At 42.7% G+C, this 20881-nt stretch overlaps 1 protein-coding gene and 2 non-coding genes across 3 annotated transcripts; all 3 read right to left on the bottom strand.

Moving 5' to 3' along the window:
* Positions 1-1807: 1807 nt before the first annotated feature.
* Positions 1808-19617, bottom strand: kpnb1 (karyopherin (importin) beta 1). Its single transcript, XM_088906058.1, has 22 exons — positions 19362-19617; positions 18546-18604; positions 16931-17113; positions 16384-16584; positions 14514-14666; positions 13617-13676; positions 13071-13160; positions 12753-12863; positions 12126-12227; positions 11539-11763; positions 10917-11108; positions 10214-10344; positions 9242-9389; positions 8801-8872; positions 7855-7999; positions 7675-7757; positions 6957-7064; positions 6597-6740; positions 6191-6296; positions 5632-5746; positions 4655-4816; positions 1808-4321 (listed from the first exon to the last, which is right to left on the bottom strand). Coding segments are annotated over exons 1-22 (2631 nt in total). The 5' UTR covers positions 19402-19617; the 3' UTR covers positions 1808-4320.
* LOC148814876 (small nucleolar RNA SNORA79) lies at positions 6023-6161 on the bottom strand. The gene has a single exon (XR_016086116.1). It is a non-coding gene; the product is annotated as a small nucleolar RNA SNORA79 (small nucleolar RNA).
* LOC148814877 (small nucleolar RNA SNORA79) lies at positions 6400-6542 on the bottom strand. The gene has a single exon (XR_016086115.1). It is a non-coding gene; the product is annotated as a small nucleolar RNA SNORA79 (small nucleolar RNA).
* Positions 19618-20881: the final 1264 nt, after the last annotated feature.

A 20881-nucleotide genomic window follows, 5' to 3' on the forward strand; every position in this document is an offset into this window, starting at 1 on the left:
ACATTCTTATGTCTCTTTTTGGAATACTATGTTTAGGAATATATATTGGAAATTAGTTTGGAGAATTATTGATAGATACTACTTTACAAATAAAGTTAAAGAAATTTCATTAAAGATTGTTCATAAATTTTATCCTGTTAAATTGACACTTTCTAGATTTAAACATGAACAAGATGACTTATGTGTATTTTGTAATAATGAGAAGGAATCTTTGTTACATTTGTTTGTTAATTGCATTTATACAAAATTATTTTGGATAGATTTGCAAAATGTTATTGTTAAACATTTAAAGATTGGAAAGATTTTGATATTATTTTATATTTTGTTAGACCTGATTTGGATAAAGGATATGTTTTTATTATTAATCTGTTAATTATTTTGGCAAAATACTTCATCCACAAAAGTAAATGGTCTAATACTGCTCTCTCTATTAATGCTTTTAAGGTAGAATTCCTTTTTTATTTAAATTCTATTAGAAATTTAAAGAACCAAAAGGCAAGACATACAATGGAAATATGTAAAAAGCATAATTTTCAGCTTTTATAATTGTGAATTCCTCTGGCTGTGAAGTGTGTCTATTTCTGTACCTGTTTTAATATTGTCTCCTTTTTATATTTCTGGTGTTTAAATAAAAAAAAAGAGAAAACAAATTACTTGGTCTCTTTTGTACTTTGTGTAACCAATGGATATTTATTTTGCCGCCAGAACTGAAAAAAAAACATCAGGTATTTGTATCATCTTATAGTGGCTGTTCTGGAACAAGTTGTAATTTAAAAAGGCCATACTTTACAAAACCACTAAACTGAACTCTCCTGCACAAGATTAATAAATTGTATAGGTTTTAGAAATCAGCCTTGACAAACGAAGAAAGAAATACAGCCCAGTCAACTCCAGCTCAAGGGTTAACCGGAAATGGAACATTGAATTCTGTCTAAACTGTGGGAAATCTGGATGATCATATTCAGTACAACATTAAGGAAAAAGTAACAAAGGAGAATGTTAAATTCATCACATTCTAAATCTTAATATTTTGCCTTTTGCTACACAGAAGGAAAACATCTTGCATTATGGTAATAAAAAAGGAATAAGATCTTAGTGCTGGATTATCATAACAGATTCTACACTATAACAGCTAGCAGGTTCAATGATCATTTCTACATACATTTAATAATTCCTTATAGCGCTTTTCTGAATACTTTTACTCAAAGCAATTTATAGGTAACGGAGATCCCCTCCACCACCACCAGTTTGCAGCCCCACCTGGATGATACACCAGTACGCTCCCCACATACCAGCTCTCAGTGGGGAGGAGAGCAGAGTGATGAAGGCAATTCAGAGATGGGGATTATTAGGAGGCCATGATGAGTAAAGGCCCGGGGGAAAATTTGGCCAAGACAGTAGGATAACACCCCTACTCTTTTCGAGAAATGTCTTGGGATTTTTAATTATCACCAAGAGTCAGGACCTCAGTTGTATGTCTCATCCGAAGGACGGTGTGGTTTTAGTCCCCATCACCAGGGCATTAGGACCCACAGACCGCAGGATGAGTGCCCCCTGCTGGCCCCACTAACACCTCTTACAGCAGGCACCTTAGTTTCCCCAAGAGTCTTGCATCCAGGTACTGACCAGGCTCACACCTGTCAAGCTCCAGTGGGCTACCAGCTGTGAGTTGCAGGGTGATATGGCTGCTGGCTCAAATACTGACTAAAACTAGTGTAGCCTCCTACTGCTAGTGTAGATTCATGGAGAAACCACTAGACCCCAGGTCACAAAGCAGAGTTTGGAAATAAGTAGAGAGACAAGGTAGTCAGTATCTCAGTGTACTTTATTCTCCTGTTCTCTAAAGCTGAAAGCACACACAGGACAGAAACAGGTAGCACTGAGGAATGGTCAGAATTCCCCATTTGCAGAACAGTATTTTTCCAATTGTCCCCAATAAGTACAAAATAACCACAAAGGCAATAATAGCAATTAAAAAAAAAAAAAACCTTGAGCAATCAAATTCAGGGAGCTGGAAAACCCCTATCATGCCAGCGTGCAAACACACCAGTGCTTCCCTCTCGGCAGTGGGTTGAGACCCCACATCATGCATACTGACAGCCCAGCTCTGGAAGGCACATGTTCGATACCCTGTACGAACAACAAGGGGCAGGCAGAAGAGTCGAGGATCATGAACTGCCTGCTTGAGACTGGTAACAGGTAAGAAATGCCACCCAATCCTCCCGGACATGTAACCTGTCTACAAGAGAAGCACCTGATCAGTTTAACAGGAGACTTACAGCAGGACTTGTCCCCTTCAGATCTTAAAACAGACCTTTTACCATGCCACTAAAAATATTTCTATATTACATTTACTGCATTTGATATGTAAAAACCAGCACAAACATTTTGCACAAAAAATGCACAAAAGGAATATGAAATATGAAGGTTCATAGAAGTATCTAAACTGCAATGCATGGAGTTCAAGTCATGTAAAAATACAGACTTATCTGTTAGGATCAAAGACCTGCAAAATGCAAAACAGGGCTCATTAAAACCCAGTTAAAATTCCTGCCACTGGTTACAAGATCATACTGAGACAGTCACACCATCTTCCTCTCTTCCCTCAGGACCGTCTCGTTGCATAAGTGTGGTTATGGTGAGTATGTAAACATAGCAATCACCACCAAATATATAAAAATTTCAAATACAATAACAGAAGGGAAAAGGATCAGCATCTTTGACATTTCAGTGTTTGTGCATTAGATATCAGGCATTTAACACCAATTATAAAAAAATGCCACAAATATATTGCTGAAAGGTATCCGGTTTAATGAGGATAAAAACATTCTCCCCTTCAAATAGAACCTAGTTACCAGTCTGAAAGAGACAAACATTTCGCCGACTCCAGAACACCCCTCTCCTCCCCAGCAGCCCCACAGCCTTCTTAAACCACAAATCTCTCATAAAAAAAAAGGTTTTTAAAGACCAAAGTACAAAAAAGTGCTAGGGGAATGTTTGATACCATTTTATTCTTTTTCATTGCAGTGGAAAAATAGAACCTTTTACAAGTGCCTCTGTTTCTTTTAACAAGCTTGTAGACTTTTAAACTAAGTGCAGCAAGAAACCAATATCACAATGGAACCATTTTAATAAAAGCGCAGAAAAGGCCAAAGCTGTTTCCAAGTGGCAATTTTGCTCTTACAGGTCTACTCAAACTCCTTTGACTGATTTTTTTCATTACAACAATCCAAAATATTACCTGATTTGCTTTGTTTCAATATAAATTCTTTGGCACACTACTATTGTTTGGATTGATGTATTCAAGTGGGGCTGTTTCCAAAGTGTTACCTGCCAAATTAAAGTTTTTTTTTTAGTTCAGCTGCTAATGCTTTCTCTCCTTTAAAACTTGGTGCATCATTAGACTTTACATTGTAATTTCACAGTCTGGAACTGAGACAGGCAGAAAGGGTTTATTTTATTAGGCCTCACCTTAAAACGAGATCCCACAAACCCCTTTAAACCTTAAAAGGAAGGTCTGAACATTCGTCAGTGATTTTTCTACAGAAAAAGCAACATCTTCTCAATTTTTCATGTGCTGCCATTATCGACTTTTTATAGTTTCAGAAATGCGTTCACTTATTTGCAATGAGTTTTGTTTCTATTTAATATTTGAAAGTGAAGAAAGTGAATACCTCCTCACTCACACACACGCACGCTAAACTGGAGCTTGCCCTTTCAAACCCGCTCACAGGAATCCCATGCACAAACAGAGCAATGGTCTAGAGAAAGGTTAAGGGAGACGGGCAAGGGAGTCCAATTGTTTTCTTCCATTTCATTTAAGCTTTCTTCAACTCCAGCAGCAAAACCCATTTCAGAACTCTTTCCATGCAGTTTGATGCATTCTTCTATTCCTGGATCTCCGTCATTCTTCAAGTACTTCAATATTATCCACAGACCAGCCAAAGAAAGAGTTCAGTCCTTTTATTAACGTTTAAAAAAAACAAACTCCAGGTTTGGCGGTTTCTTCCTAGCCTGGTGATCCTTTTTGGAGAAAGATACCCTTTAGTTCGTGAACGAGCTGGCTACAGCCGTCCAGTTGTCGTTTTCTAGTCGGTTCCGCCTTCAGTGAGTGGACGCTGCGGAGGCGGAGGCGGCGGCGGCTGCTGCTGCTGCTGGAATAGTATTCAGAAGGTGGTGTGATATCAAGCCTCACTCACTCATTCTCACATTCCCAAACACTCATCCGAGCACACTCCTCACTTCTGCTTAGATTTATTTTTCAAAAGATCGAAGAATTCCAGTGGGGTTTTCTCAAGATGTTTTCCCAATGGCATGAAATCTGAAGGAAAAGAAATTTAAGCGTTATAGATGGAAAGACTGTAGTTCTAAAGGAGTACCACAGATCCAGCTCTTGAAATACAGAATACAGGGCAACATCTGAGCCATAAGGACAGCTTCACAAACTTCAGTCCTGCTGTAGGGTCCAGACCAAGAACAGGAGTCTCATGAGTATTTGTTTACATTAACAATGTGAGGACACGCAGAACTACTTCATTCTATCAAACTGTTTCGTATGGGACAGAACTGACAAAGCGCTTTCATGTAGTATAAAACAAGAAACAATCACACTAAATTTTAAATACACCCCCAGCTCCGAGATGGCAGCACTTACCAAGCCTGGTTCTTTAGCTTCCGCAGCTCTTTAGTAGCCCATGTGGCAAGGGTCTTAGTTTTGCTTGTCTTTGATCTTCTTCCTTCAGTTAGCAGTTCGTTAATTACAGGCCTCACTTCTACTAACTTCATGACATCCTTGCCAAATGCTGTGCACAGGTCTCTGTGGATGTACAGAACACAACAGGATTTATAATCATTTTTTTATTCTATGAATTGGATCTATGGATTGGCTTCATTACTCTGCTCTCCTCCCCACTGAGAGCTGGTGTGTGGGGAGTGTTCTGGCGCACTACGGATACCATCACATCATCCAGGTGGGGCTGCACACTGGTGGTGGTGGAGGGGATCCCCCATTACCTGTAAAGCGCTTTGAGTGGAGTGTCCAGAAAAGCGCTATATAAGTGTAAGCAATTATTAATTTATATACACATATAATGTATGTTTGCGACCCGTTCCTGTCAGGGCTCCCACTGTACTAGGAGCCTTCTTGAGATTGAACAGTACAGTGGAAAGTGGTTGCAGCTCTTTCATTTATTTTCTCAGCCGTCACCCAGTTTGTGCTGGTCAGTGACAAGTTTTACTGAATGGCTTCTGTTTTCCACCTTGTAACCCCAAGAAAAGAGGAGAGGCTTCTTTACATTTACAAGTAGCTGAATGTTACTGCAGATTTACTGCTTTTTTAAAAGAAAAACTAGCAGTGTGAATAAACATGACACTTATGTTTCCTGGAATCCAGTTTATGACAAGATTTTGTGCAATTATGATTACAGTATCATTATTAGAATTTTTAAAGAAGGCAGTAGCCAATCTTTAACTCATTGTGTTATGTGCTACCTGATGTTCCTATTTCATTGGTGGTATGAATTAACCAGGATATCACTGTAGGAATAGTGACCAGAAAATCTTTGCGCTTAGTCTGGTTCAGCAAACGGTTACTCTTATCAAATACATGAAGGGAAAAAGACTGGCTCTTACCCTATAAGGCCAGCAGCATTAGCCACCACCCCGTCAGAGTGATCCTCGTCCTCTGCGATGTGGTGAATGAACGACAGAATGAATTCAACTCGCGGCTGTACAAGCATCACGTCCGCTACAAGAAAGGTAACACAGGAGAGGCACTTTAACTAAATACAATACGTCAAAAACAAACATTTGCTTATCACCACCTGCTTATATCCTACATGGACCACCTCGCTATTCCAGGAATGAAAAAGTCAATATTAATGAAGTGAATACTCAAGCGCATGTCCAGTGACAGTCAAAGTAAAACATGCTTCAGTGTTAAAATGAAACCAGAACTCAACTGCCATTTAACCACTCTTGAAAACACAGATCAAAAGAAGTTAATTGCTCAAATCCACACAGAAACTGTCAGATCCCGCAAATTTCAGTGTACAGGCAGCCCCGCTGCCTCATATACCCTGAGTGAAGAAGATCTAGTATACTCTGTGATGACCTAAAATCCTGTTTGCCAAGACTCAGAGCAGCAGGAGGAACGGTCATCAGGAAAACCAAAGTAGTAGTCGAAACTTACGATGCACATTTTCCTGGTCACCCTTAAGGCCTTGAATGATGCCAGTGTAGGCTTCCAGACATCCTTCCCGCAGCTCATTGAGATAGTCCACCATGTCATAGTCCGTCTGCAAGAAAAACACTTGACAAGTCAGCATGTTGCACAGTTAATTTTAATAAGATTTTCATGCACAACAATAAATGCTGATTGTTAATGTCACACTCAAAGATGTCTGTCAGATCCCACAAATTTCAGTGTACAGACAGGCAGCCCCACTGCCTCTTGTACCCTGAGTGAAGAAGATCCAGTATACTCTGTGATGACCTAAAATCCTGTTTGCCAAGACTCAGAGCAGCAGGAGGAACGGTCATCAGGAACAAATCTCTCCATGAGAGACAATCCTGATCACAGCCTTCCCAGTACTCACCTTATCCACCTGAGCCTGGGATGCCTGCTGCAGTGTATCCAGCACAATGTCCAGGTACTTTTTGAACTCGCCTCCAATGGCCAGAGCAATGTCCCCAAAGGCTGAGAGAATCTGTGGCTTCACAGACCTGTGCACATTCTCATTCTACGAAGGAAAACACAATCTTCATGAATATAAAAACAATCACCAAAGTGGAAAAGGGGAGCCTCAAGTTTAGGTGAAAATCTTTCCTACAATCAAATCACTAAAAATAGGATTTAAATATGTACGTAAAGTCACTCATGCCTAACGTGGTGCAAAATGCATCAGGACTTTAATTACCAAACCATTTTAAAAACCCAAATGCAAAAGCAGTCGTACCCCCAGGTTTTCCAGCAGCAGTTGCATTATCTCATCACAGTAAGGCAGGATATTTGACATGAGAGCTCTGCACAGGTCACACACTAGCCCCACAGCAGCCAGACAAACCTGAAAGAAATTGAAGTGGTATCTTGCAAAATGTTTTTAACCACTTAAGTACACTTCTGTGTACATTAAGAACATTTCCATAAAAAAATAGTTTATAGGCTACTAAAATGATTTATGTGGATTACAGACTACACCATCCAAAAAGATTAATTTTAAAGGCATGACCCATAACGCAACAAAAAGGCTGAAACAGATGTGCGATATACACAAATTAGTGCTTTCTGGCTGACAGAGTGTGCAATAAACGGGGAGAATAAGCACATGAAGGGACTGCATTTACAAAAGCCTGTCAGAGCACTGATCACAAGCTTCTGCGTTTATACCCCATTCAACTTTCACTCCTGAAAGTAGCTTGGGCAGGTCAAAAGACCGGACTTCACCATTCACCTAAGCAGCAAAGAACTGTAGTGTGTGCTTCTTCAAGAGTGATTACCTTGAGCAAAGCTTACTTGAATTTGGTAATTCACGATCCAGAATGTTGCTTCAGAAAGGTGTGAGGCAGCAAGAATAGCTGGAGGAAGGCTGTCAGAATAAGCGCTTAAGGGATGTAGAGCAAACTGGGGAAAGCGAAAGACAAAGGTAAACAGGGTAAAAAGGGACGTGGACATACCTGATACTCTGCATAATTTTTCAGCCCTATAGCCAGAAAAGGTTTAAAGGCATCCATATACTTCAGGAAATCACTTCCCAGCACTGGAAAATACACAAAAAGATTTTTCGGTGAAGGAGCGCAAGAGATGAAGGGCTCGGTGCGCAGAGCAGCCGGTCCGGAGCGTGGCGCAGCTCTCACCTTCTACCAAGGTGCTGACGGCCATGAGCGCGTCCTCCTGCACGCCCCCGGAGCCGGCGGTGCTCTGGAACATCCGCAGCAGGGACGCCATGACCACATCGGAGATCTGCAGGGCGTCCTGGTGCTGGACCTTTCGCAGCACATTCTGCAGGGGCGCCGAGAGGAGACAAGCGCACATCAGCCCGATCCCACTAGATGCTTCTAAATGTCTTAACTTGACAGACACCAACACCATTCCCAGCTACTTCCCACAAGTGACTGGCACGAATCATATCAGCAGGAAACACTGAAGCATTTTGTTTAAAGGCTGTTTACATCGTTAACCTTTTATATTTTATGTTATGACTACTTCCTTTCATCTATGCAATTAGCAGTCATGGTGTTCACTAGTTATAAATTTAGCAAAATGCTTTCACTGCCCTGAGTATAAGAGAATTATCAATGACAACTTAATGTTACATTGGCAATCCATGTACATTTCATGGGATCTTTTGAAAAGAACAGTTTGTCTCTTTCCATGACTGCTGAAAATGTGTAAAATGTGTGTAATCTAAATTATTGGACTGAAATGGAAATTATTAATGCGAGTTTTCAGAATGAAAAAGTTCTTCAATTGGAAACTAACTGACCTCAAGCAAGTTTAAAGGGATGTCATGTGCCAATACCACTATAGACTAAACAGCCATAGGGGGTAAAAAAGCTAGTGCTTTTCCTTGGCTAAAAAAAGTACAGAAAACATTTCATCTTTAGCGATAAGCACATATTAGGAAAGTAAAAAAACAAAAGATGGAGAATTCACAAGTTTTTACCTGAACCTGAAAGTCACACCGATATCCACTACACTGCTAGCTTTAGAGATATGGTTGGAAAGGCCAAGTTCAGTTTATGTTCTGGGGTATGTCTGGGGGCCATCTGAGGTTCAGGGACATATAGAAAAATCTCTCACCTGAAGGGTAGCACACAGCAGCGACTGCAGGTCATTAAACTGGATCCTGTCCGATGTGCTCTGTATGTGAGACTTTAGGGAGAAGATAACATTTGTTAGCTACCTTAATCAAAGGTCAGAATCCATTAAGTTATGATTGAATCATACACAACACAAAAAACAATTATAATAAGCCAAACCTGTTTAACACATTTGTATCTTTATCAAATATGAAAGCACCATTCTAAAACAAGAAACACGAGACTTTATACAGTATCTCCATGATAAAGTTTTACACCGTTTTTTTGGTTATTCTGTTTGCCCTTTGAACAAAGTGAAAGCACTAACAAAGCAGACTGATTACAAACTGGATGTTTCAAACTACTATAAATATCACAAAGGATATTTAATGTCATATATAGTAGTTATGTCTCCATATCCTTCCTCAATTCTTCAACGTACCTCCATCTGTAACACTTGCTGCAGCCTTTCCATGATGACCAGTGTGGTTTTCTGCACAGCTGGGTAACAATCTTTCGCACTGTTCTTTACAATTTCCATTAAGGCTTCATACGCTGCACTCCTTAAGTTATTCTGATGTCCATCAGGCCTGAAAATCATGAAAACGGTGTAATTATTTTGGAAAATCAACCAAATCCTAGTTTGTTCTGTTCATACTCTTGACAGAATATCAGAAGTAAGAAAATGACCAACATCTTGACAGCCTTTGATGAGAAAAATTTTAAATGGCCAACAGCCATATCACCCTGCAATTCAAAACTGGCAAACTACTAAAGCTAAGCAGGTGTGAGCCTGGTCAGTACCTGGATGGGAGACCTCCTGGGAAAAACTAAGGTTGCTGCTGGAAGAGGTGTTAGTGGTGCAAGCAGGGGGCGCTCACCCCGAGGTCTGTGTGGGTCCTAATGCCTCAGTATAGTGACGGGGACACTATACTGTAAACAGGCGCCGTCGTTCAGATAAGACGTAAAACCAAGGTCCTGATTCTCTGTGGTCATTAAAAATCCCAGGTACCTTGGCTAAATGAAAAAATACCAAAAATACCAATCATGGCCTCCTAACAATCCTCATCTCTGAACTGGCTTCATCACTGTGCTCTCCTCCCCACTGAGAGCTGATGTGCTGGGAGGTGTTCTGGCGCACTATGGTTGCCGTCACTTTATCCAAGGGGGGCTGCACACTGGTGGTGGAGGGGATCCCTATTACTTGTAAACTGCTTTGAATGGAGTGTCCAGAAAAGCACTATATAAGTGTAAGGAGTTATTATTTAAAAATACATTTACACAATGTTCTGGATATATACAGATCAGGCTGTCACCTGGGAAGCCCTAGACAATGTATAAAGCTGTTCACAAATGGCTGAAAACTCTACATGTGAAATTATCTGCTCATCATCTTGCCCATGTGTTCACACACCTGTCTGTTGTCTCTAGGAGCTTCTGCACAATCAGCTCAAAGGAAGAGGACAAGCAGTAGGTCTCCGGCTCCTCCTGATCATCAGCTGCATCTGCGGCTTCATATGCAGCTTCAGCCAAGCTGGAGAAAGCCTAAAACACAACAGAAAACACCCCAGTTAGAAATGGAGGTGCACAGTTTATCTCAATTAAATCATTAATGACTAATTCTTTAACAGTTCACTGCAGTAACAGGTTGACCTGAACACAAATTGCCTTGAACATAAAACGTGTCCAACTCTAAACATGAAGTTTACACACATTGCCAATCATTATAGTTTATATTATAATGAAAATAATTAAAAAAACAGAACATTAACATAATAAAGTTGAAAAACGAACATAAGCAACTGCTGACTTAAAGCAGCAGTTAGGTTTTAATGAAAAGTGCCATTTTACTCAAATAAACTATTTTACTGTGTGGCTTTAATACACTGAGGTAAACTCCAGGCACTCTGAACTTGAACACATACCCCTCTTCAGTCAGCACAAGGGTCCAAATCTAAGCAGATGTAGTGAGTGGAATTGGCCTCAAACTACTCACAGGACTGCAGCAGACTGGAGCTTTACCACTGTCATGTTTTAGAGTCAATACCGTGATGAATGACCAGTGATTCTGCAAAGCAATAATTCTAGTCTAGTAGTGCAGGGATATGGGTACTCACCCAGCAGACATTGGAAGCTACTCTGGGCTCAGCCCCTAGGCCCTCAATCAGACACTGAAGGAGGGGCACCAGGTAAACCTCATTGATGGCAGCTTCAGGGAGCAGCTCACAGATTCTCCCCACAGTCCAGGCTGTGGTGTCTCTCACCACCACACTGGGGTCCTTCATCAGATCAATAAGTGTGGGCATCGCCTGTAAACAAGATGGCAAGTCTTTACTTCAGGCAATTTCACCACTACAGACTGAAGTATTAGGAGCCTCTGACTCAAAGCGGTCCTTTTAACAGAAAATAATTTGATCTGTGCCCAACACCCTCAACTAGTGCTGTTTACGTATTACCTTAGCATGAGAAACAACAATCACATACTGCTTGAACAAGTTAATATTAGTATCCATCAGTTAAGCACTCTTTATGAACACTTGGTACTATACTAAAATTTATTTTTTTTTATCTAAGCACCATAAACAAATTATAGGCAGAAGGTTTGTTCTATAAACATAACTTCAATTTTTGCTAGAATTTTATTGGCTTTCTTCCAGTTCTGGAGTTTGTAGTGGTGATCACTGATCTTTTAAAAACCAGCTGTAACACTGACTGGGGAAGTTGGAGCTCTGTGCTGACCTGGATGACGAGGGGCTTGAGCTGGTTGAGCTCCGGACCCTCCAGAATAGACCCAAAGGCCATAACAGAGGCATCCCGGTAGCGCCAGTCCTGGTGCTTGATGTGCTCCTTGATGAAGGGCAGCACGTGCGGCACCACATCATCCTCGCAGCAGGTGGCCAGCAGCATCAGGCACACGCCCGCAGCTTTGCAGGGGTTCCAGTCATCATCATCGTCGTTCTCATCCTGCAAGACACAGGCCAGGAGTTATTACCCAGCTCTGAGGAGCACTGGTGTCACACCCCAGCTGCTGTCTGCCACCTTCCACATGGATCACAATTGCAGATGACAGCCCCGTCAGTCTCAGATTTGCAACATAGCTCTGCATCACACTACTTGCATCAGAGTGGTGCATGATTTCTCATCAAGGACCAGGGGCTGGGACTGAACCATGTTTCATCATAGACATTAAGAACTAACCTTAAGGGTGAACGTGAATGATTATAAATTAATTTAAATTTAAACTGTGGCCCACCCTGCAAAAACTTTAAAGAACTGCATTGGAAATCTCCCTTTTCACAAGATGGTTAGAAGGTAGTTTCTCTTACCTGCTTGGTCAGTGTTTGTGTAAGAATGGGCACCAGGTACTGCAGGGCTCCTTTGGCATAGAACTTGCTGGTGTGCTCTGGAGGTCTTCCCTGCTCAGATGCCTAAAAGAAAAATTCTGATCAAAATCGTACAAGATATAAAAGTGTGTGCTTTGTTTTAAAAATCTAATTTAAAAATTTAAAAATTTGTGAAAATGTGTCAAACTCAATCAACATTTCTTAATTTGCTAAAATCAGACTTTTTTGCCTCTAATTACAAAGTCTAGTTTTATTTCAAAATACATAAAGCTGATAAGTTCTTAATGTTTATGTAGGTTATAAATGCATAACCTTCTAATTGCTCCTTCTAATCTTATCTGTATTTTGATTAGCGAGACCTTTCCAACTACCACACAGATCTCCAGCTGTCTGACCGGGAGGCCACAAGCATAACAGACTGTGCAGTGAGCAGCAGTTCTTCAATCACACCAACACTGGAGTACAGGCAGCTTTGAAACAAAATCCTACTAGAATGTAGAAAGAGCTAATCAACAAGCCAATCAAACAGTGATCGGTTTGAACAAGATCATTGATACAGTGGCAAGAGGGACTGGAAACAGGCTCAACTTTCGCAAGACAAGGACTCACCTCAGATGCCTCAATAGCCAGGTCCATCTCCTCATCACACACGTTTGACCAGAACTCAATTCCTTGCAGGGCAACTTCATCAATATCACTTTTCATGGCTTCTATTGTTATCTTGGAAATTTCCAAAAAGGCACCAATCAAAAAAAAAAATAAAAGTAGACACTTTTTAAATCAAGCAATCACTGCTACAGTTCAGTGTAATGCATTATTTCTTGTAATGGCAAATACTGGCAATATACAAAACACACAATTTCTGCTTCTTCTAAGCAGTTACATTGAGTATTGCTATTCCGTGAATTTATAAAAGTGCATACATACTGCAAATAGAGCCGGACCCATGTATGTTTCCATATATTGGTAATACAGGGACATTATCTTCACAAGGTTCTGTAAAGCAGCTACTCGTACCTGCAGAGAGAAAAATACTGTTAGATCAAGTCTGTCACACACCTACAGCTGTCCTTCCCATTATAAGGAAAGGAAGCATGAAAAAACAGAATAAGAGACACTCTGGCCAGGTTGCTAGTAAGGGACAAAACCCAGATCACTTATTAGCACTGATACAAACTCAAACAGGGTGAATAATCTTCTCAATGTTAACCTCTTATATTTTTGCAAAATAGTACATTAAATATTAATTTACTCAAATTAGCTAAATGCATTAGAAAGGAGATTTTACTGTTATCGAGTTCTGTATTCAGTCAACAGTAATATTATCTGAATTCAGAAAGGTGACCAATGCAATAGCAGGCTCTAGTAGTAAGAAAAATTGTAAACTCACTTATAATTTAAGGTCTGCTCTGTGTTCACTATATAAGATCATTCACTAGTCAATAACACCAATGAAGTACGCCAGATACTCACTCTGGTGTCTGGGCACTGAGTTGCTTCGCAGACTACCTGCATAATGAAATGTCTTTCAGTCTGTAAAACAAAGGAGTCAGATTAGATCACTGCCATAAAATCATACTGAAAAGCCTTAGGTTATTCATACAGTCTCAGATTTAGTGGTTAAGATGTACATCACACCAATACTTCAGCGTGGTGCATGATCTTTCATCATAGACTGGATACAACTGTGGTTAAAACTTTTATTTTGACTTTAAAAATAAATTGTGGTTAAAAATGAAACGCTACTATTAAACATTTATAAGAACATGAAAAGGAAAAACTTTAAAAAATGGTCTACGATCAATGACAAACTATGAAGGTTGTCCAAAAAGTATCTTTTCATGGGCACAGAAGACAGTTGTGTTAAACACAACACCAATATGCCACCTCAACCACATTAGTTTTGTTTTGTTAGTTTGTAATCTATCACTACAATTTGACACAAATTATGCAAATACCGCACACTGGCATTTATATTCAAAAGGTGGCTGTAACTGGTGAAAAAAAACATAATTTATCCCTATATACCAAGTGTACAATTTCTGTACTTAAACTACACAAACAACGATAAACAACCTGCATAGTCTGAATGTAAAAAACGTAGGCTACTTGATGTCACATTCCAGCACAGTAATCTAGGCAAGAACTTTTTGGTAAAGATTATTTATTAAAGCTTTCTTGAATCTGCGGTCCACAGCAATATTTTTTTATAAACAAAAACTCGATTTACACCACAGATTGCAGGTTACATTTCATTTTGGGCTGTATCAGGTATTTAAATCAAACTATCAAAACGATACCATATGTTAACTGAATGCACATCCCTTTACCGATATCACTGTAAGGAATCATAGGTTGCGCTGAACACACCTCTTTGTCGAAGTTACCCTTGGTGAACTCCAAGGAGTTGAGCAGGGCGTTCGTAGCTGCCAGTTTGACATTGTTGCTCGGCTCCTCTTTGCGCATGCCCTGGATGATGGCTGTAAGTATCTGATTGGCATTATCCTGCAGCTGCTCAGGGTCCTGTGAACAGAGCACACCCTCATGTACAGGGCTGGACAGCACATCACCATGCAGGCGACAGTTAAAAACAAGAGAGCTTGCTGTGCGTGCCAGGAGATTTCTTTCATTAGTGGGTACTGAGGCTCTCAAGAAGAGCAAATCACCCTCAAGTCAATATGTTAAGGAATAATTCCTGCTCTCGTAAAATCAAACTACAAATTGTAATGCGACAAAGTTTGTACATAAATGCTTTCCACCTGCTCATTTTTGCTCAGGCTGAGCTCTGTTACAGAACTGAACCCTTAACAGCAAGAATAATAACAGATTGAACAAGAATTGAACCATTTCCAGATCTTTAACACAATGCAGGAGCTTGATTGCAATTTTTTTTTCCAAAAGGCCACTTCCTTTTACCCAAGCAAATCCTGCTTTTAAACACTGAACTAGCAAAGACTGGAAATTGCATCGGTTTAGATTTATCCCAAGTCTTGGTTATTCTCATTTGCACAGTTAAGTGCAATTAAATGGTGCAGAAACATCGAGGGCTACAAGTCCCGAGAACAAAAACTGAACACATTGCCTAGTGACTGCTGAATATGTAAATCAACTCATTCTTGAGAAGCTGCACCCTAATTTGGTAGATTTCCCTTCCCTGCCATTAGGAACAAAGACTACAAGTGAGAGGATGACATTGGGCTATGCAGACAGCTTTGTTTCCTGGAGACAAACTCCTGGACCTCATGTAGCCACATCTCAGAGGAAACATCCACTCAGACAAAATGGCTGAGTGAATTGTGCCAGATACCCACAGCCCTTTGTGAAGAGGTGCCTGCTCCATTTACGTCATCTAACAATAATGTGGGAAAACTGAGAGCTTGCATTAAATAAATCCGCACAAAATTAACAAGCTGTTAAATGCTTATGTGTATTTTAAATACATCACCAGTAAAGCATTGGTTGTTTAATCAAAACAGCGACAATTTCTCAAAGTGGCCAGTTTCAGTCTCAGTGTAGAAACCAGTGGTGCATCAGTCGTCAGAGTGGTGCATGGTTTCTCATCATTGACCTGTATGGCTGGACTATTTTTACACATTTCCCTGTAGCATGCACAGGAGAGAAGTAGCTCCTTACCCTGACATAATTCCTGTGCTCTGCTTATCATGTCTCCACCACTAGATCAGACCTGTTGGGTACTGAAATCTTAAATTCCCCTCATCAAAAGCCATTTCCTTCCAGTATCAGAGAAGTGAATTTACTCTAATGAAAACTGCACAGACAACTATGCAACCGTGAGGAAAAAAATGTTGTCCTTCCAGTGTTAAAAATCCATGTCAACATTTTATCATGGTAAAAACATGAGAAGCAGAGACTTGGCTAAATGAAAAAAACCCTATCAGGTCAGACCCTAGGTTACACAGGGATGCTGAAACCATGTAACTCAAGGTGTAAAGTCTACTGAAAATGAAGGAATCAATTATCCATGAAAGATGGAACAAGTGAGAGGATACAAGAGCTCACCACTCTCCTGCATGGAGCAGGGCATCGGGTGAGTCTGAACATTGCTCAATCTATAAAGCATGTTCACAAAAATCAGCTTGACTTGAACCTGTGTAACGGGTGTCCAACTGTAATGAACCCTTCATCTGAAAACGTATACAATTTAGTGCTTTTGCAATCAAACCGACAGATAGAGGAATATCAATCCTTAATATGACCCCTTACAAAGAGAAATACTTACTATGTCCTGACATATGTACCCAATGGCCTCCAGTGTGGACTCCTTCATGTGTTCAGTGCTGTTGGGATCTGTGACATTTGCTACAAGTTGGGGAATGAGCTCAGGCCACTGGTTCACTGGGATCTCAGCACAGGCTATCCCAGCCACACACTGAGAGGCTGAACTGGGCCTGTATGTTTCTGTACCCAGAGTCTGCAGCACCTGTAACAAGGAAAGTTGTCAGTATTCGGTTATTAATAAAGGTCTGCTTATGTCTGCAGTGATTCACAATTCCTTTAACACCAGTTCAATAATAAAAGTTTAATGAAACTGTCCATTTAACACCAGTGTCAAAAATAATAAATATGAAAGCTAGAAGTATTATAGAGCACTATGATGTAATTCAAAAGAACACAACAGGCTCCACAACAACACAACCATACTGGCTTGATACACTTGTGTCTGCTATGAAGCCTGGTGAATGAACCTACATCGTCTCATATAAAGAGCCGAATAACTTCAGCTGGTAACTGATCAGTTCTGAATGCAGCAGCTGTGCCAGACTTACATAGTTCTTTATTTCTCTCCGTGCGTTGGCATCTATCGCGAGCCACCTCTGCTGATACTGCGTCTTCACATCAGGGTCTTTGGAGGTCAGGGAATTCTTCACCTGGAGGCCAGCCGCCACCCGTGCCACCTGACTGTTCCCCGGGTTCGCCAGCACTTTCGACAGTTCCACCAGGAAGGTAGGCTGGGAGACGAACAAGCCACAGATATGAGCCATCGCAGCCAAGGCAGGAGCTCGGGGACTCCTGTTTCCTGCCCGGCAGCACAGGACTCCGCACTACAAAAAGCGCAGCATTCCAAGCGGTAACCCCTTCCCTCTCAGAACAAACAGCCACTTCTGTGTTTATTATGTCCACTACTGCAAGACCCTCAGTTAACACCCTCAGTCACAGCAGGCACCTGAGCCGTACTTTATCACAAAAATGTGTCCGTTCATTTTTGAATAAAAAATGCCTATTCTGCCATTACGGATGGCTCTAACCAAACCGCTCGGCTGAGACCTAGAATGCGGATGCCTGCACGGCGTGGCAAAACCACGAACCAGGCCGAGCGCTGAAAGGTCAACTCCTCAACTTATCCACAGTGTGTTCTCTGGGAATGCTTCTGGACGTCACAATCAATCTCTCCCTACTATTAGTTACCATTAGGCCTCTTCGTTTTTGACTTTCACAAGTGTTTGCCCTACTAATTAGTTATTAGTTAAAAAAAGGGCAGTTGCCATACTTATCCATACTGCTAGTACTAAATGACAAAGAGCTAAACCTTATTACGTGTCTTAAAAAGATTTCAATTACTTAAAATAAAATGCAACGGTAAACGTGAAATGAGACGTTAAGCAGATTCATGGTAATCTTCAAATGCCAGTGTTTTTGTTGTATATATAGACACACAGCACTGCATGGTTGGAACAGAGCTTGCAAATAGCAGCCTGCACTGAAAAGGGTATTCTCATGAAGGTGGCTCTGAACAACATGAATGGCCTCGTAGATCAGATCTTTATCTTTAAACATATAAAAATCATAGATACTTTAAAGACCCAATTATAACGCGTTCACAGTAGTATTGGAATTTGCACTCAAACATATAAAAGCTAAAAAAAAATGACTATCGACGCTGTACACTGCACATATAACCATCAATCCGAACACTCTTCTTTGCTGAAAATTAACCTTTTCTGTCCACGCCTACATCTGCAGAACCTGGGGAATAACTTCAGGAGATCGATGTGACATTCTTAAATAACTCTGTACCAGAGGTGAAAGCAGAAATTACTCTCGGTTTCTAAGCCAGATGCACAGACCACCAAGCCCGTCTGTAAGCGGTCAGGCCCCGCGGATCGGCGCTCACATGGCCCCGGACTGGGCCCCTGCCTCTACCGAGCCCCCACGCCCTGTACGGGAGCCGCCATTGGACACGCTGCACGGGAAATCCGGGCCCGCGATTCTCCACGCAGCGCGTCAATCAAACTCACAGCCGATTACAATGGAGTGGGCAGCGGGGGCATGGCGCTTTTTCATTCAGGATCTTTTCTGCGTAATGGAGGACTTGGGCACCAGACAGAGGGCAAGAAATCTACGCAGAGCACAGACTGGGCGGGTGAAAAAAACAATACAAACCAAGTTCTCAATAGCTGCCTGCTCCAGAAACTTCTGCGCAGCCTCCAGCTCATTTCGATCTGAAATAAAATGAACAAAAATGTCGCTTAATTCAGCTAACGGGTACTCAATGAAAATACCCTTATAGATCAGCAATTTAGACATCTACACGGAGGCCTAGAATCGTACAGCTAGAAATCTCCATTTTCCTAGAAAATCACTCCCAGGTAGAGCTCGCAGGCGGCGGAGCGCCCCAGGCCGCGGCCGGCAGCTCATGCGGGACCACACGGACCCGGCCGGCGGACCGGCCGCCAGCGCTCACTGCACAGGCGGGCACGCCGGAAAAGGGCACTTAGATCACCTAGTTAGTGACACCACTAATCTGCAGCCCCATCATTCGACTTCGAGCTTCCCACAGACCCACGATTTAAGTAAATTGTACAGGAAACCACCGGTGAGATGCAGAAGTTACACCGATCCACGACCCGGCCTTTCGAGCCCTACAATTACACCTCCTGTTCCGATTAGGCCGCTCTCCCAGACAGACCTCGCCGGGCCAGCCGCTGCCCAGAGGCGCCCCTGGACAGGCCGAGGAAGGCCAGCGGGAGCCCAGGGGCCGCGCCGGGAGGCCGGGCGGCGTGCGCGGGGAATCGGCCCCAGAAAGCCGGTCCGGCAGGCTTGCAGGCCGAGTCCACCCCTCCCTCCCTTTCACAAACAACTTTCCGTTCCGGAGCCCGATTCTCCCGGGATCCACGGTTTTCAAGCCGAACAAGCACCGGATTGAAAGCAGTTGTGAGGATATAAAGAGAGGTCCCGCGGCTCCGGGGGTATAATCACCTGGAGAGACAGTTTTTTCGAGGATGGTGATGAGCTCCATTCTGCCCGAGCCGCTCCACACAAGTAGTAGCTGGTAGCGCACCACAGAAACCGGATCAGACTCCTTCTGTATTCAGGCGATATGACATGAAAGTTTCCAAACGGAGGAGGGCGGACGATGAAACGCGTTTCCCCAGCGAGCGCCCGGCGAGGCGGTAAGTGCTCTCCGAGCGGCAGTGCTGCTGTCTGGGGGGAAGGAGCTGCTTCACGCTCCCGCGGAAGGATATCACGCGCCGCCGCAGTGGCAGAGCCTCCTCCCCTCCGGCGCGCCCCCGTCCCTGGCGCGCCCCCGAGGCCCGCTGCTGCCCGCGCCGCCGCGAGAGCCGGCCTGTCCCCCCCGCCAGATGTGCGCGCTCCTGCTGACGGGGCGGGGGGCCGCTGTCCCTAACAGCAATATTCACCCTAATATTCATTATAATATAGACGTCCTGTCTGCAGGATTACATCCACAAGCCTGTATATAAACTATAACAGATCTATAGTCTACAGCAAGCCGCATTATTAGCGTGACATGTAACAACATGGTGCAGTAACAGATGTAGTACAGAGCGAGGTACTTTAAGATACAGCAATACGAGCAGCAGGGTAATGTGATCGGGAGAAACAGAGACAGGCGAAACGTGGGCTCAGGGACTGAGGAAACCGGCAGAGCGCAGCGCAGCGCAGGCCTGGCCTGTAGACACGGGCACACCCAGACCCCGGCACGACCGGCGGTCTGTGAGGGAGGGCGCTCACATCGTCCTGCTGGCTCCTTCTGCAGCTCCAGGAATAACTACTTAGGGGGTCTTGCATGTGAGGAGCGGAGCCACAGTGAATAATTTTAGTATGTCTGATTTTTTTCCTTTGTACCTCTTAAGTAAGCAATGCAGTATGCTGAATTTATGTTTTACCAGAAAGAACTGTAGCCGTCACAGATATCTATCACAGTATGCAAAATACACTTTCCCGGTGGGGTGACTTAACCCCCCCCCCCCAGCCTCATGAAAGAGCCCTGCATATCAGTATTTTTCTTAAGACTTGGAAAATGAGGTTTGCTCAAACATGGCAACATCCGCCCTGTCGACGTTTAGCACGCCTGTTCTTTCGTAATCTGCATTCAAAAACGAAAGTCAGAAAAGTAAATGTAGGAAGCAGATGGGAGCATTTTAATAGATCCAAAAAGGCAGATTCCTTGACAACCATCAACTCCGCGGCACTTTCCCGTGCCTTGTCCGTGTGTGTGCGGGGGGACTATTTGACTCCGTCTGTGCAAGGATACACGGCCCGCAGGGCGCGATGAGGCGCTGGAAGAGTTTGTACTTCCCGCCCGGCGGTGCGGCTCGCGCAGCTCGCGGCCCGAGGGCGCTGGGTTTACAGACAGGGCAGGGCGCGTGGACTGCGCCGAGCTCGAGGTTTGCCCAGCGGAAGGCAGTGCGATTTGCTTCCAGGTATAGCGCACAGCAGCTATACGAGCCCTGTTTAGTATAAAATATTCAAATCAA

The sequence above is a fragment of the Atractosteus spatula genome, chromosome 26, assembly GCF_055471065.1.
Source record: "Atractosteus spatula isolate fAtrSpa1 chromosome 26, fAtrSpa1.hap1, whole genome shotgun sequence".
Classification (NCBI taxonomy): Eukaryota; Metazoa; Chordata; class Actinopteri; order Semionotiformes; family Lepisosteidae; genus Atractosteus; species Atractosteus spatula.